Source organism: Schistocerca gregaria, chromosome 1 (assembly GCF_023897955.1).
Source record: "Schistocerca gregaria isolate iqSchGreg1 chromosome 1, iqSchGreg1.2, whole genome shotgun sequence".
Lineage (NCBI taxonomy): Eukaryota > Metazoa > Arthropoda > Insecta > Orthoptera > Acrididae > Schistocerca > Schistocerca gregaria.
The window spans coordinates 277,259,356-277,278,089 of NC_064920.1; the positions used below are offsets into that span (position 1 = coordinate 277,259,356).

Consider the following 18,734-nt stretch of genomic DNA (forward strand, 5'->3'; position numbering starts at 1 on the left):
GGATGTAGAAGCATATATCACTAGGGATTAGATAGATACTGCCTACAGGAAAATTAAAGAGACCTTTGCAGAAAAGAAAACAACTTGTATGAATATCAAGAGCTGAGATGGAAACCCAGTTCTAAGCAAAGAAGGGAAAGCAGAAAGGTGGAAGGAGTATGTAGAGGGTCTATACAAGGGCAATGTATTTGAGGACAATATTATGGAAATGGAAGAGGATGTAGATGAAGATGAAATGGGGGATATGATACTGCGTGAAGAGTTTGACAGAGCACTGAAAGACCTGAGTAAAAGCAAGGCCACGGGAGTAGACAACATTCCAGCCTTGGGAGAGCCAGCTGTGACAAAACTCTACCATCTGGTGAGCAAGATGTATGAGACAGGTGAAATACCCTCAGACTTCAAGAAGAATATAATAATTCCAATCCCAAAGAAAGCAGGTGTTGACTGATGTGAAAATTACCGAACTATCTGTTTAATAAGCCACAGCAGCAAAATACTAACGCGAATTCTTTACAGACGAATGGAAAAACTGTTAGAAGCCGACCTCGGAGAAGTTCAGTTTGGATTCCATATTTGGAACACGTGAGGCAATACTGACCCTAAGATTTATCTTAGAAGACAGTTGAAGGAAAGGCAAACCTACATTTCTAACATTTGTAGACTTAGAGAAATTCTGAAGGTGTCAGGCATAAAATACAGGGAGCAAAAGGCTATTTACAGTTTGTACTGAAACCAGATGGCAGTTATAAGAGTCGAGAGGCATGAAAGGGAATCAGTAGTTGGGAAGGGAGTGGGACAGGGTCTTAGCCTATCCCCGATGTCATTCAATCTGTATATTGAACAAGCAGTGAAGGAAATGGAAGAAAAATTAGGAGTAGGAATTAAAATCCATGGAGAGGAAATAAAAACTTTGAGGTTCGCCGATGACATTGTAATTTTGTCAGAGATGGCAAAGGCCCTGGAAGAGCAGTTGAATGGAATGGACAGTGTCTTGAAAGGAGGATATAAGATGAACATCAACAAACGCAAAATGAGCATAATGAAATGTAGTCGAATTAAATCGGGTGATGCTGAGGGAATTACTTTACAAAATGAGATACTTAAAGTAGTAAATGAGTTTTGCTATTTGGGAATCAAAATAACTGATGATGGTTGAAGTAGAGAGGATATAAAATGTACACTGGCATTGGCAAGAAAAGCGTTTCTGAAGAAGAGAAATTTGTTACTATCAAGTATAGATTTAAGTGTCAGGAAGTCACTTCTGAAAGTAGTTATACGGATTGTAGCCACGTATGGAAGTGAAACATGGACGATATATAGTTCAGACAAGAAGAGAATAGAAACTTTCGAAATGTTGTGCTACAGAAGTATGCTGAAGATTTGATGGGTAGATCACATAACTAATGCGTAGGTATTGAATAGAATTGGGGAGAAGAGAAATTTGTGGCACAACTTGACTATAAGAAGGGATCGGTTCGTAGGACATGTTCTGAGGCATCAAGGGATCACCAATTTAGTATTGGAGGGCAGTGTGGAGGGTAAAAATCATAGAGGGAAACCAAGAGATGAATACACTAAGCAGATTCAGAAGGATGTAAGCTGCAGTAAGTACTGGGAGACGAAGCTTGTACAGGATAGAGTAGCATGGAGAGCTGTGTTAAACCAGTCTCAGGACTGAAGACCACAACAACAACAACAAGTGTAGGACACTTTTCAGAGTTGGCATCACAGAATCTGCTCAAGATGAACTTGATATCTACTTGCTACAGTGATCACTGAAAGGTGTTTATTTTTACACCCTCTAATTAGCATTAGTTGACCACTCTCCATGAAATTTTGTTCTGCCTTTAATAAGAAAGATAAGTTTCGGAATGACATAGCAATCTTCACTGTTATAGCAATTAATTTGAGTGTTGTTGATGTAAATGCATTCTGCATAGAAACAATCACAGAATTTGCTGCAATAAATCTAAAATGGGGTAGAGGAAATGTATCAAATATCACTGTCTATAGGACACCTGGGGCATGTATGGATACATTTTTCAAAAATCTGTCTGGCTTGCTGATATATATATAGACAGTACATTTTCTGGATTAAATGGCCATTTAAATACTATAATAGCAGGACATATAAATGTACACTTATTAACCAGTGATGTCAACAGCAAATAGCTACACCTCCTACTTGAATTCAGTCTGACCCCACTTATCCATGAGCCAATTAGAAAGACTGGCAGCAGCAAAACATTATGGATAATATAATAACAAACATGACACATCTTTCATACAGTACATCTGTTCTAAAACTAGTCATTTCTTATCACCATGCAGTGTAGCTTCAATTGGAGGCAAATGAGACACCTTTGGTCACTAAAGAGGAATTATATGTAAGCAAAAGAACTATGTATAATGATAACATCAAAAGACTGAACTACATGTGAGCACATACACACCATGGTTTGAGAATGATAGCTTTGCTGCTGACTTCTACTTCTGTTTTGATCCCATATGCTCACTTGTAGCCACAAAAGTTAAACAAACTAAAAATGCAAACAAAATTATCTGGAATGAATAATGATGTCAATTAAGCAAGGGAAAAATTAAAATTATTCCATAGTACATTGTTTAATAATAGACAAAATCTCAAGCCAAAGGAGGCCTTCAAAACTTATCAAGAATACTATAAAGATATATTAACACAGACCAGGAGCAACCATGTTGAAAACAAGATTCAGGCTTCACAGAATGTTACTACTGGTGTCTGGGTATCAATAAACAGTTTTAGAACAGGTAGAGACAAATCCTGTATATACTTTAATATTGGCCACAATGAGATGGTAGTAAAAGATCAACTTGAAATTGCTAATATATTCAAAGAATATTTTTCTTCAGTAGGGGAAGCTATCAATGACAAACATAAGAACCAGCAGCATAATTTTAAAGGCAATCCATCAAAGCATAGCATATATCTACCCCCACAAATTGCAAAGAAATAATTAACATCATTAGTTCTCTAAAATCTTCCAGTTCTGCAGGGCATGATGGCCTCAGTATTAAGTATTAAAAGTGTGCTGACAAAATGTTTCTGTACCTCTGTCTGCAGCATAAAATAATATAATAGAATCAGGCACCTTCCCAGACAGACTAAAAATAGCTCAGGTAACACCAATCTTTAAAAAAGGAGACAAACTAAAAATTAAAAACTACAGATCTATCTCAATACTTCCAGTCTTTTCCAAAATAGTTGAAAAAGTCATATGGAGCAGAATTACAAACTTTCTCCAGATGCGCAACCTAATGTTTGAAAATCAAAATGAATTGTTAAAATGTAAATAAACTAGCACAGCAGCTGCTCAGTTAATTGGAGAGATAATAAGTGGCATGATGAACAAGCAACATGTTGCAGGTATATACCTCAACCTTGAGAAAGCTTTTGGCTGTGTGAATGCCATAATCCTATTAGAAAAGGTATGAAACATTGGCATCAGAGGAACTGTTCACAACCTAATAAAATCTTGTATGAGTAGCCAAAAACAGTTTGTACTGCTTAAAACTGAAAGTGGTGTTCACAAATCCAAAATCACTAATATAAAACATGGACCACTGCAGAGTTCAGCACTGGATTCTCTTCAGTTTTTGATTTATGTAAATGACATAAGATATTGGATTCAGAGTTCCAAAACAGTTCTGTATTTCGATTATACATACATTGTGTGTAAAAAGGAATCATTTAACAAAATTTCTTGATTTAACTGTTCAAAGCAATCTAAAATGGGGCATACATGTTGACACTCTTAGCATGTAAATTATCTAAGAATATATTTGCAATTAATATGATTAGCAAGTTCTGCAAAGACACTGTTATCCTAAAAACTGCATACCATGCTCTATTCTCCTCTCACCTTAATAATGGGATAGAAATTTGGGAAGCAACAACCAAGGCAAGTCAAAATAAGCTATTGCTGCTTCAAAAAAACAGATGTAAGAATCATCTGTGGAGCAAAATATAAGGACTCATGCTGTGGTTTCTTTCCAAGAACTGGTATACCAACTGTAGTATACATGTACATTCTAAAATTCATGTTACTTTTTAAAAGACTGCAACTCAACATTTGTTCTGATTTGTATCAGTACTATACCAGAAACAAAGAAAAGGGACCACAATATGCAGGTTTAAAGTTAGCCAATGCAATTCGCAGTAAAGTTATCATCCTATCCACAATGAACTTTAAATTTCAGTTAAAGAAATTCTTATTACAAAATCGATTTTACACATTAGAAGAATACCATACTTACGTACAGAATAAGAAGTGCTTAAAAAAAATGTAAATAGTATTAAGCAAATCATTTTTATTTGTAATTTAATCATTTTGTTTATCAATGCCATATTCAGAAGAATGTATTATTGTGCTCTGTATCAAGAATTGTAACCTGTTTTTATACATATGCAATGAATCATTTGATGTTGAATAAAGTGTTATTGTTGTTATTATTATAATTATTACTGCTGCTCAGTACATGACATCATTCCACAATCTAAGTCGACAGACATACCCTGCGAGCCATTATATGGTGCACGGCAGAGGGGGGACTGTACCACTACGAGCTATTCCCTTTTGTGTTCCATTCACAAATAGAGTGAGGGAAAAACTACCTTAAGCAAAATGTGTGTTGGCAGCCATAGAATTGTTCTGCAGTTAGCAGCAGATGCCAATTCTCTAAATTTTCTCAGTAGTGTTTAATAAAAAATATTGTCTTCCCTTCAGGGATCCTCATTTGAGTTCATAAAGCATTTCCATAATCTTCACATGTTGATCAAACCTACCAGTAAGAAATCTAGCAGCTCACTTCTAAATTGCTTCATTGTCTTCTTTTAATCCAATCTGATGGGAAATACAAATATCTGAGCAATACCCAAGAATGGGTCACACTAATCTCCTTTGTAGATGAGCCACACTCCACCAGATTTCTCCCAGTAAACTGAAGGTAACTATTCACCTTCTCTACTACCAAAGTTACATCCTCATTCCGTTTGATATCGCTCTGCAGTGTTTGGCCTAGATATACATGACTGTGTCAAACAGGACACTATCAGTACAGTATTTGAACATTACAGTATTGTTTTTCATACTCATCTGCATAACTTATCCTTTTCTACATTTAGAGCAAGTTGCCATTCATCACATGAAATAGAAATTCTGTCCAAGTGATTCTGCATCCACCTACAGTCACTCAATGGAGACACATTTCCATAAACTGCAGTATCATCAGCAAAGAGTCACAGATTGCTTCTCACCCTATCATTCATATCATTTAAATATAGAGAAAACAAGAGTGGTTGTATTACACCTCCATGGGGCACTCCTGAAGACACCCTTGTTTCTTATGAACACTTACCATCGAGGACAGCTTATCAGTTTCTATTACTTAAGAAGTGTTTGAGCCACCCTCTTCTGAAGACGTATTCTGTATGCTCGAAGCTTACTTAATAGTCTTCTTTGGGGCACAGTATGAAACACTTTCCTGAAATCTAGGAATATGGAATCTGCCTGTTGCCCTCCATCCTCGCTTTGCAATATATTGTGCAAGAAAAGGGAAAGCTGAGTGTTACATGAGTGATGCTTTCTAATTCTGTGTTGATGTTTGGTCAGAAGCTTTGCTATCTCAAGGAAGTTAATTATATTCACACTTAAAATGGTCAAGATTTTTGCAGAACATTGACATTCAGGGTATTGACATGTAATTGTGCAGATCTGCCTTTTACCCTTCTTATGTGTAGGAGTCACATGCACTTTTTCAGTCTCAAGGACTTTGCACTGGATGAAAAATTTACAATAAATGCAAGCTAATTCTTTCAGTTGCACCACACAGTATGTGTAGACTCAATAATGTACACACTTACAGTGGTTGATAGGATTGTACTATTAAGTCTGTGACGTCAATGTGCAGTAACGACTCACATATGGCAGGTGGCATCACTACCAGTGAAGGGTGTATAAAGAGTGTCAAGTGGATGTCGGGAACAGTACAGGCATTTTTATAATGTGGAAACTGAGAGATTTATCTGACATCCAAAAGTGCAGGATTATTGGGTTTCAGGCCAAGGGTGCAAGCATTTTCAAAGTGGCTCAATTTGTAAATTGTTCACATGGTTAAAATATACTGCGCATGGCTAAATTTAAATTTCTCACATGTTGCCATGGTTAAAACATACCATGAGTGGCAAAATGACACTGTCCAGAAATAGTGCAGAGGCAATTAAGGTGCAATGCAGACCGTAGATGATGGGTGAACAATGGCAGCAGAGATGTATACAGACAAATAAACATGCAACTGTTGTGCAGCTGACTGCCTAGATGACCCAATAGGCTACCAGCAGTGTCTCCTCAATGACTGTTCAGTGGACGTTGCAATGTATGGGCCTTGACAACAAACATCTTGTTCACGGTCTTTTCAGTTAAATCAAGTTGTATACTCGATCATACAGAAGGCAAACATCTTGCAACAATAATTGGAAGAGTCCAGGCCAAAGGAGGGAGTATTGAGGTGTTCCCTGGGTGATCTCATCATTCGCACCCTGGGTGATCTCATCATTCAGCAAGGCACAGTGGGTCAACACGATAATTCATCTATCCTTGGGAACCATGTTCACCCTTACAAGCAGTTTGACAATATTATGGAAAGGATAGTAGCTACTCATGATATAGCGGAGATGCTGAGTTGCATATCAAAAAGTAAGTATAAATTTGAAAACTGAATAAATCACGGAATAATGTAGATAGAGAGGTACAAATTGACACAAATGCTTGGAATGACATGGGGTTTTATTATAACCAAGCCAATACAAAAGTTCAAAAAATGTCCGACAGATGGCACTTCATCTGACCAGAATAGCAATAATTAGCATAACAAAGTAAGACAAAGGAAAGATGATGTTCTTTACAGGAAATGCTCCATATGTCCACCATCATCCCTCAACAATAGCTGTAGTCGAGGAATAATGTTGTGAACAGCACTGTAAAGCATGTCCGGAGTTATCCTGAGGCATTGGCATCAGATGTTGTCTTTCAGCATCCCTAGAGATGTCGGTCGATCACGATACACTTACGACTTCAGGTAACCCCAAGGCCAGTAATTGCATGGACTGAGGTCTGGGGGCCTGGGAGGCCAAGCATGTCGAAAGTGGCGGCTGAGCACACGATCAGCACCAAACGACGCACGCAAGAGATCTTTCACACATCTAGCAATATGGGGTGAAGTGCCATCCTGCATAAACATCGTACGTTCCAGCAGGTGTTTATCAGCCAGGCTGGGCATGACGCGATTCTGTAACATATCGGTGTACCTCTCACCCGTCACGGTAGCAGTTACAAAACCAGAATCACGTATCTCCTCAAAGAAAAAAGGCCCGATAACAGTAGATGTGGTAAATCCAACCCATACCGTGACTTTCTCATCATGCAATGGAGTTTCCACGACAGTTGTAGGATTTTCAGTAGCCCAAATTCTGCAGTTGTGGGCATTGACAGACCTTTGGAGTGTGAAATGAGCTTCTTCGGTCTACAACACGTTACTCAACCAATTGTCATCTTCCGCCATCTTTTGAAACGCCCACACCGCAAATGCCCTACACCTCACTCAATTGCCAGGTAACAGTTCATGATGCCCATGGATTTTGTACGGATAGCATCAGAGGGCATGCCTAAGTGCCTACCAAACAGTAGTGTATGGAATGCCGGTGAGACGTGACTGCACTATCGCTGACTTCCCCGTGCATAGACAAACCCACTACCATCTCCATTTCTTCCTGAACTGTCTCAGCAGCATTACGCCTTGTGCTCGGTTGGCCACTACGGGGTCTGCGTTGAATCAACCCATGGCTTCGAACTTCGAAATTATTCTCGCGACAGCTGTATTTGTCAACGGACCTTTACCCATTCAGATCCCCTTCCTATGGTGATAGGATCGTAATGCTGAACTAACACATTCCCCATTCTGATAATACAGCTTCACTAAAAGCACCTTCTCAGGTAACGTCAACATGCTGCAACTGCTGGCACATCTGATTCTCTCTCTCATTACAGCTCCTTGTATTGATGATTGTCATTTGCAGTCACTGACGTTTTGCTGTCCAGTGCCATCTGTCAGACGTTTTGTGAACCTTTTTTTTTTACCCTAATAAAACCCCATGTCATTCCAAGCATGTGTGTCAATATTTACCTCTCTATCCAAATTATTCCATGGTTTATTAAGTTTTCAAATGTATACTGACTTTTTGATCACCCGGCATAGGTACGTTGTCTAGTCCTGATTGTCTTCTTGGCAACAATGATTTATCCATTTCATGTATTTTCTGATTTTCCCACATATTTGTATGACTTTTTAGATTGTTTTATCCTCCACTGTCAATCCTTGCTCCTTCCATTTGCATCAATTCAGAATGTTTTCTCTGTCCCTAGCCAGAACCCAGTCCCACATACTGTATCCATTGTGTTGCTTAACTCGTGGAATCCCTCACAAATGGTCTAGTTATCAAATTACTCATCTCTCACAGCTGATCCTCCTTCCACAGTGACTTCCATCTGTTCAAATCCTGTCAGCCCATAGCTCTCCCCAATGCAGTCCTGCAAAACCATTTACATTAGGCCCCAACCTTTTTATACTATCTCCTCTCCATCTGTAAAATTATCCTCCTCTGCTATCCCAAATTCCTGCATCCCATAACCCAGGCTGAAACCCTTAAATTGAGCAGCATGCACAATGCCACCTCAAAAAATTATCCAATCTGTTCACCTCATACTTCCGCCTTGGACTACCAATATCCACTATCACTATAAAAGCCCGCATCAAATTTTCTACAAATTCCCTCATAGCTAACAAACCCTGCCTTGCAGATATATTGCATTTACCATACTCTCAGAAACTCCCTTCTGCCCCCCTTCTGCACCCAGGGTATAAATAGGGAGGCAACACAGTTATCAACCTTTCCTTCAAAAGCTTCAGTCTTGTAGCAGTATCAGTTATTTCAAAAGTCTTACCTTTTAATGCACTGCAAAATTCAGTCCTGTTGGACTAGTTAAAAGTCTTATCCCCATCTCCTGCTCCCTAGAGTGGAAACTCTTTATTGCCACTAGTCCTACCATTCAGACTCAGTCAAACCCAATATTGAACCCTACCTGACTCAATTTCTTCCTCCATTTAACTGAGATCCATGCCCACTGCCCATAAATCATCCTCTTTTTAACTTTCGAAAATTTCCTAACCTTTAACCTTACTTCAACATTATTCTTCAAATCCCTCAACATGAAAACCAACCTCACATCCCCAGAAAGGCAATCCCTGATCCCTACCTTATAATCATATCTGCCAACAACGGCTCCATCGATGTGGTCATGAATCATAGTCATTAGAGACAGAAGGCCTGTGCCAGCTGACAAATGTGTCCATCTACAAACCCTGTACAGTGACCCTATTCCAGAAATCCAGCAGGCTCTCCAGTTCTTCCTCAGATCCTTAGGCCCATCCCAGAATCTCTCCCCTGAGTCTATCTTCCTCCTCAACTCCACTGCCCCTCACATTCCTTCCTTCTGCAAGCTTTCTAAATTACATAAACCCAACCACCAAGGATAAACTGTTGTGGATGGTTATTGTGCCCCCACAGAGAGAATGTCTGCCTTTGTGGACCTACACTTTCAGCTTATTTCCTGTAACCTACTCTCCTATATATAAAAAAACACCATCCATTTACCCAATGGACATTCCACTGTTCTTTTTCTTTCACCACCCCACACTCTTTTCGTTATTGTCTATCCCACTTTCCTCTACACTAACCTCCCCAAAGCCTGTGGCCTTGCTGGTATTGAACGCTACCTTCCCCTGTGCCTGCCTATCTCCAAGACTACAACCTCGTTCCTCTGTTCACCTCATACTTCCACCTTGGACTACCACTATCCACTACCACTATAAGAGCCCACATCAAACTTCTGCTTTGAAGGTATCACCTACAAAAAATTCATGGTACAGCAATGGGCACCTGCATGACACCACCCTGTGCTAACCTATTCATAGGCTGCCATCTAAAGAAATCCTTCATAACCATCCACAATTCCAAATCCCTCACCTGGTACAAATTCATTCATGACATCTTCTGATCTGAATTGAGGTTGAGGACATACTGTCACATTTCTCCAGAACCTCAACACCTTCTCCTCTATTCGCTTCACCTGACCCTCCTCAGCCCAAGAAGCCACCTTCCTTGATGTTGATCTCCATCTCAAGAGTGGTTACATCAGTGCCTCCATCCACATCAAACCTACAAAATCCCTGCATCCTAGGAGTTATAGCAGCATCCACAGCATCCCTTTTGACAGCTGCCACTCATCCACACCAAGACATCTCTTCCTTACAACCTTGCCTCCATGGCTGTCACGTCTGTAATAACAAGCAGATGCTCTCTCCAAATACTTCAAGGGCCTCGCAGAGGCCTTCACAGCCTGAAATTTCCTTCCCAACCTTGTCCAGAAACAAATCTCCCATGCCTTTTCTCCCCAGTCACCAGCCTCATGTAAATCATATTTAAATGTGCGCATGATCTCAGCATGAATGAAGTGACTTGATTTTTGGGATTGTCAACGTGGACTGTCTCATATGTCTACAGTTTTCATGCACTCAAACTTGGTCTAACAAGATGTCACCACTCACTCAAAGAAAGTAATTCTGTGAAAGCAAGTGTCAATTGAGAAATGTGCCTCACTAGCTACATCTTTTTCACTTAGGCATTGTAACAATACGTTCTCACAAGGATTGACTTATACCTTTGGAAATGTATATCAGAACAAATCGGTGAGCTAATTATCAACCATTTACTAAAATGGTTGCATCTCTAAACTTTGTTAAATTGTAGCAATTTTAAGTTCTTTTCAGGTCGTACTATCACTACTACTACTACTACTACTACTGCTACCACTATTGTACTGCGGATAGATTTTAGTACAGCAGTTTTAGGTAGAAGTTGTTTTGATATGTGATTGCATCAGGAAGCAGTTGCTTAGTAGCCATTACCATTTGCTTTGAGCTCTCCACTTTACTTTTTGTTGTGCACTGATTGTTTTCACTTCTTATTTTGAAATTAATGAAGTGTCTATTACATCCAAACATTCAAATACAAGATTAGAAGAAATTGGTGATCCCTATAAGCATGTCCCAGTTCTGTTTATACTTAAGCACAAAATACTTGTGATGGCTGCCAGCCCTGCAATAGTGAGTTGAACCTTGTTCCCCCACACTTCTCCTCTCCCTTTGTCAATCTAGGATCTCATATGTTTACTCTGGAGTCCCTATCTGACAATTTTGACAGTCCGCCAGCAGGTGTGGACGTAGATGACAGCCACTAGGTAGCGCCTCAATAATCTGCGAGTGCTGCTGTCGCCACCACAGTGCTATGTGCAGGTGATGCTCACTGCACCAGCCTATTGGCACTCATGGTGATTCCTTAAAGCCAGCAGTGCTGGGGCTCAGTCCGTAGTTGTATTCCAACAGCACTCATGATCATATTTCTATTCATTATTGCTCATAATTGCTACGTCTTGGTATTGTTAGTCATCCCTGTTGTGTGTGTCTGCAATGTATTGATGATTCCCTGGTGACATTGTCGGCAGGTGTGCTTCAGTGTCACTCAGTTCTGATTACTAAATTTACACTTGTAGCCAACTGCCACATGAAAATGTCTGTACTATATTACTACTACTACCACCACCACCACCACCACTACTACTACTACTACTACTACTACTACTACTACCACTGCCATTACTACTATTATTTATTTATATCTCTCTTCACATTCTTGTAAACTGTTGGGCCTTAATTGTCACTAGATCAAAATCGCCTGTACACAACATATTCACAACCCCGTTGTCTCCCTATCTCACATCCTTTGCTATCCTCTTACGAAAATATCACAGTACTATTTTTCCCTCTTCTGTCAGATTTATTTATTTATGAATTTTTCATCTTATTCTCTTTTCTATCCTGCTGCTCTGTATCTTGTTACTTTAATTACAGGTGCATGCCTTGTACTTTTATCCATTTTTCTTAATCCATATACTTTTTATCTGCTTCCATTCTCCAACCTACCCATTCATTTCATCAAATCACTTCCTTTCTCATCTGTTTCCACTCTCCAGTCTTTTCATTTTCTGCTTCATGACTTGAGCCGATCAGCTATTTGCATGATCCTGTTTGACAGTTCTTTCAGTTACTAGGAACACATTGATGTGTTTGAAAAATGACATACATTCATTCTGTCCAGTGTAACCAGTTAGGCACTCACATTTTGTTATGTGAATATTTAGGCTGTATGTATTTTTACATTTAAATATGAAACCTGCTGTACAGTATTCTTAAGTTTTAGGTGCATGTCTTGCATGGCACATGGCAGAGTATTGAATATTCACATTGCTTTTGGGTCATTGGGATGTGAGATATATATATACCATGACAATTTCCACTTAACAAAGAATTGAGTCATACAGGGATAAGTGTTTAATGTTCTGATATAAAATGTATAAAACAATAAATCAGTCATTCATATAATGATGTGAGGGCTAGGTAATAAGTTATTGATCTGAACACAGAGATGGCATTGATATCAGTGGAATTTGGCTTTTGTTTTGTGTATTGCATGTTGTGCAATAACTCATATCAAACTGAGAAGTGGAATAGTTTTGTTTACATGGATTTTTAAACAACTGTCTTGTGTGCGTTTTGTTAAATTTGCTAAACAGAAATGCTGTGTCAACATAAAATTCTTTATTTTTGGATGATTTTTTGCCACTATAAATTTTTTCGTAATTGTTGAAGATTCATAAGAAGTCCCATTCTTCAATTTCAACAGTTGATCGTAAGAAGTCCCCTTCTTCAATTTCAACAGTTGAGAAATAAATAGCATTGTAGATAATCACATACAAATGAACATATCGATAAACACAAATGAAAATATGTATAAAGTGCGCAATTTTTTATTTTACAATCATTAATTAAAGATGTAACTGAGTATGTGCACTGATTTGTTACTGTGAGTGTATGGGATCTGAAACACCTGCTATAAATGTAATAGGGAAGCAGGTGGCATGTCATATAAATAGGGAAAGTCGATATCATATAGCAGAAAGTCTTTGGATAATGTATTTTGGAATGCTAAAGAAATTCTTATTACTATCACTAGTAATAAGAATATCTGTAGCATTCTAGAATACTGCACTAGTCTTGTGAATCAAACAGATGGGAAAAATGTGAGGAGGGACCTGGATAACAAAAGAGGAGAAAATCTGGTGTAATAACAATCTACATGATCACAAATGTGTAATAAGGGAACAACTGATGGATTTGAATTATGTACATTTGTAGTGTCCATCCTATTAACTACATTTTGTAATCCCCTCATTTCCAATTATACCCATGTCTAAGGGAAACTGTCTCCCTATCTCACATCCTTTGCTATCCTTCTACAAAAATATCACAGTACTTTTTTTCCCTCTTCTATCAGTCTTCAGATTTTACACACATAGAGAAGTGGAGAGGGGGGGGGGGGGGGGGGAGGAGATTGCTTCTTCCTATAATGTGATGTATCAAAAAGTCATCAGTCTGTGACAAAGCACCACTAGTAAGTATAAAAATATAAACTGCCACCTCATCTTACCAGACATTTTCAGGTAACATTGTATTCTTTTAAATTTCTTACATTATGATTGCATATTTCTATATTTTCCTGATTATTTTAGCAATCAGTTTGCTTTTAAAAATTCGGTGTGAAAGAAATGGTAAAGTTGTACATATTCCAAAAATGTAACTCTTCAGGCTTTCCCGGCGATCTAATGACATCTTGGGTTGTTGGGTGTTCTGCCAGATATCAGCGTCGTACTTGCACGATATTTCGGTCACGTAACTCGTAACCTTCATCAGGTGCGACCTGAGACTGCTCCTCGAGTGGACCTGGTCCAGTATTTATGCCTATGGCCTTCCCCATCCACCAACGGCTGCAGGCACTTCCTCTGTGGCCCGCGCCCATTCCCTGCGACCTACTAGAGCGTTGCTGCTCCGTTTATCGTCCGCTGCGGTTTTAGGTGTTCCCTCTGCGGTCCGCGCCCACCAAACCCGCTCCCCGGGGGTTTCATCTATGGTTGGGGTACCAAGCGTTCCGCCTGCGGTCTGCGCCCTCTCACCACGACCCGTTGGAGCGTTGCCGCTCTGTTTTTCGTCCACTGCGGCTCTGGATGTTCCCTCTGCGGTCCGTACCCACCAAACCCTCTCCTGGGGGTTTCATCTATGGTTAGGGTACCAAGCGTTCCGCCTGCGGTCTGCACCCTCTCACCACGACCTGTTGGAGCGTTGCTGCTCTGTTTTTCGTCCGCTGAGGCTCTGGATGTTCCCTCTGCGGTCCGCGCCCACCAGTCCCACTTCTGGGTGTTCCATCTTCGGTCTGGTGTGCCTGGCAGTCCGGTAGGGGCTCGTTTTCCATCTCCATGTCTCTGGTTCTCCTGTTTGTGTAGTGTTGCAGCTGGCCCCGTTGCTCCTTTAATAATTCCAGAGCTGGATCCCAGGCTCTGCTTAGCTGGTACCCTGTGTCACAGTTCATAAGATCGTCAGCCATTTTTTTTCTATCGATTCTCTTATAACACTGTCCCAAAATCTGAGTGTTTGTGCTAGAATCTTGGTATCCTCATACTTCATGGCATGATCTAGTTCTAGATAGTGTTCAGCTATGGCTTACTTAGTCACCTGTCTTAATTTAGTGTCCCTGTGATGTTATTTGCACCTGATCTCCACAGTTCTTGTCGTCTGGCCAATGTAGGACATGCCACATCTTATGAACCAGGCACACCAGACCGATGATGGAACACCCAGAAGTGGGACTGGTGGGCGCGTACCGCAGAGGGAACATCCAGAGCCACAGCAGACGAAAAATGGAGCAGCAACGCTCCAACAGGTCGTGGTGAGAGGGCGCAGACCGCGGGCGGAACGCTTGGTACCCCAGACAGTAGATGAAACCCCCACAAGCGGGTTTGGTGGGCGCAGACCGCAGAGGGAACACCTAGAACTGCAGCAGATGGAAAACGGAGCAGCAACGCTCCAGCAAGTCGCAGGGAATGGGCGTGGGCCACAGAGGAAGCGCCTGCAGCCGTTGGTGGAGGGGGAAGGCCATAGGCATATATACTGGACCAGGTCCACTCGAGGAGCAGTCTCAGGTCGCACCTGATGAAGATTATGATCTACGTGACCGAAATATCGTGCAAGTACGACGCTGATATCCGGCAAAACATCCGACAACCCAAGATGTTATTCCAAAAATGCTTGCATGGAGTACGTAGCACACATAGGGCAAGGCTGCAAGGGAAGTGAGCCAAATGTGGTTGTGATTTTAATGTATGTTTAAGGGAGATTTAATCACATTAAATTTAAACTGCACAACTAGGTCACATTTCATTGGAGTGGATGACAATGAAGAAATAAATATTTAAAACAACTGACATACTTTTCTTACTTTTAGTCTGTTATGTTACATTTTTGAGTAACTCCACGAACCTCGAAGAAGTTTATGGAGTGCAAAAGTCTGTAATAAGACTCATTTGTGGTGTAAAACCATCTTCTTTCTGCAGAAGTACAAACAGAGAAAGACTATTTGGGGACAATAGCGTCTACTACAATAAGAAAACTTTCCGTGATCTTTGAAGGAGATTGAACTATGGATAGTACTTCATGGGATTCATATTACAACAGTGATTACTGGTGAAATATATGGAAGAAACAGCCAGTCAGTAAGGGAGCTGGGAGGATTAAGTAAAGGTTGCTATAACACAGAAGATCCTGTCAAATACTAGAGAGATGGTCACTCTGCACCCACATAACAATAAAAAAGTCAGGAAGTTCCTTCATCAGTAGGCAGTGGGGGGGGGGGGGGGGGGGAGGAGAGAGGAGAAGTGAAATGAACAAAAGGATGTGAAATGCCCTTTCTATCCCAGGGCTTGAAATACACAAATTAAAATGAGTAATGCATAGGTTTAAAATCCTGAAAAGTATGTGAAACATTATTAAATGGAATAATGTCAATAAATTAGGAAATTGGGGCTGGATAAGACAGGTAGGTTGAACAGAACATGAAGTATTATGTCACTAAGCAGTAGAAAATGAAGATTCAACAAAATGAGAGACAGTAGAAAGAAAGGAAGAAATTATGGTAATAGAACTCATCAACACTACAATTAACCCTAGGAGACAGACAGAAAGGAGATGTGTCCCTCTTAGTCCAGAAAACTTAGCAATCTCTTCTTGTATGAGTTCTCCATTTCTCCATTTTTGTCCAATTGTATGTTGTAAAATAAATGTTCAAATATTTGAATTTTTTCTTCTCTTGGGTGTTGCTGTTTGTTGCACTTAATTTTTTCATCTTCCTCACAACTCTGCACCAAGAAAATGCTGCATTTTTCCTCTTTCCTGGTTTAAAACCTCTCCCTTTTAAGAGAATGTTGTTTTAGCAATCTACATCATTCAATCATGTAATGTTTTCATCTGGAGAAAAGGACATGAGAAGCTATCGGAAACTGTGACATCCTAATGCCTCTTCTTGTAGCACCAGTAATGAACAAGAGTGACTAATTTAATGGTGTTGGTGTTTGTAAAAGAGACAGTGGTATTTGTGGTGGTGGTCTTTGTAAAAGAGATGGTAGTGGCAGTGTTGATGCTGATGGGAGCACAGTAGGTGACAGCTCTACTTCTCCTCTCATCTATCCATTTCATTTGTTTATTAATGACTGTTAACAAATTTAATTTGAGGTTATTATAATTTTCTTGTGTATGTTTCTAAATTATTTTTGGCTTCTTAAACTTTGTTATGTGTAGCTTTCACTTCCTTTTGATAATGGGAATCTAGTATGTTGTATAGTGAAGAGAATATGTCAATATTATAGTCTATGAGAGTGAATTGCAGTAGTACAATTATTATATGACATAACAGGTTATCTGATCCTACATACAATTGCTTTATCAGTTCAATATTTTCATCTTTATTTCCCATTTTAAAATTTAATAGTTACAGTTTCTCAGGACAAAAGTTAACAAAATTTATTCAGGCTTTATATTTACAAATTAATGTTACAGCTATTATAATAATTAGTTGTAATGCAAAAGATAATTCTTGGCATTTAGCACCAGTGCCCATGTTATTAAAGCATTTCTACAAATTAGGTAAATATGCACTGTGTGAAAATCATTTCCATGTGAACAAATATACTCACCCCACATGGAAGGGCCATAATTACTGAGCAAGAATTCCCTGTGTCAGTGCAGTTTCTTGTTTTGAAGCTAGTACTACATCACTTCTATGAAGCAAATTACTGGGATTTCTAATCGTGTTGATAAATTTGTGATAAGAATTTCATTTTGTACATACCCATCAAAGCAACTGTTAGTCACTGCAAAGTTGACCTCCACTCTTGGACTTTCATAAGAGTAATGACTGACAAGTATTCAGCTAACATCAACAAGCCTCGTTACTGCTAAGCTTAAAGACTAATATTTAGTGCATGCCACATGTAGTTTACCCACTGGTCTTGCTTACTGTTTATTCAAGCCTGACGAGGAGAATGACTCAGATGGAGTTGGGGTTACATACAGGCCAAAATCTCAAATTCGAAACTGTCTGGGTTGCGTACAAAACCAGACATCTGTGGTGAGTAAATCAAGTGTTTGTGACTGTTTCAAGGCACCTGCTGCTTTTTGGCTGAATATATGTGTGTGTGTGTTTCCTTGCTTTATATGTGAGAACATACTTATATAATTTTCTTTGAAAATGAGCCCACAGTTGCTAGAAATTTTTGAAATTAATCCGCAATCTTCTGCTACTGTCAACTTCTTGGTTTATTCTCATTTCAGTTTTACAATTCGAGCCCTAAACTAAGCAATAACTGTAGATATGTGTTATTTAGACATACAATAACTGTGAATTTAATCTTATGGCATGGTGTCATAACTCTATACTAATACCACACAACAAAACAGCTTGTATTATTACCGGACAAAAGTTATCTATATGTGTACAGTTTCTCATATCGAAGCTAGTACTGCCTAATTTTTGTGGTGCAATTTCACTGATACTACATTACCGTTTTAGTTATATTAACTATATTGTTCTCAGGAAATGTATTTGCATACAAGACAGTGCAAAAGCCACCATGGAAATATTTCTGCTCTCAAGTTTGATGATTTTGCATCATAATTTACATTTAGTGTACTTGAAAATGGGTTGAGTTTGAAACTGTGCAATTATACTGAGGATAAACCAAAAAGCTGACTGTTGCAGTTGGCTATGGAGTCGTACCAAAAATACTTATTTAATTTAATTCATTCTGTAGAGACTCGCTTAGAAACTGGGAAATATCACATGCTTATTGAAAGAGTTTGGGCAAAAGGAATGTGATGCGTCATTAGCCTTTTGTTTCAAAATATTTGGCAGTACCATTAGCACGTGGTGTGATTTTTTTGTAATGTTATTATTATTATTACTATTTGGCATATGTATGTGTATTTAATGTATTCTCCTCAAATACACAAGTGAATTTACAGGTCTCTGGGTTCTTATTACATATATACTAACACTACTTTCTTGTAGCTAGAGATGTCTAGTAAAAGCACAAAATCAATTGGATGTTCAGTCAGTGGAAGATGCCAACTGCACT

The 18,734-nt window shown here is 39.3% G+C and overlaps 1 protein-coding gene across 1 annotated transcript in view; it reads left to right on the forward strand.

Annotated features, from left to right (window-relative positions):
- The window catches only part of LOC126340649 (potassium channel subfamily T member 2), a 1,715,804-nt gene that overhangs the window by 1,669,486 nt on the left and 27,584 nt on the right, over positions 1-18,734 (forward strand). Inside the window, exon 25 of the mRNA XM_050001706.1 lies at positions 17,630-17,728. Within this exon, the coding sequence (XP_049857663.1) occupies positions 17,630-17,728 (99 nt within the window). The remainder of the gene's footprint in view (positions 1-17,629; positions 17,729-18,734) is intronic.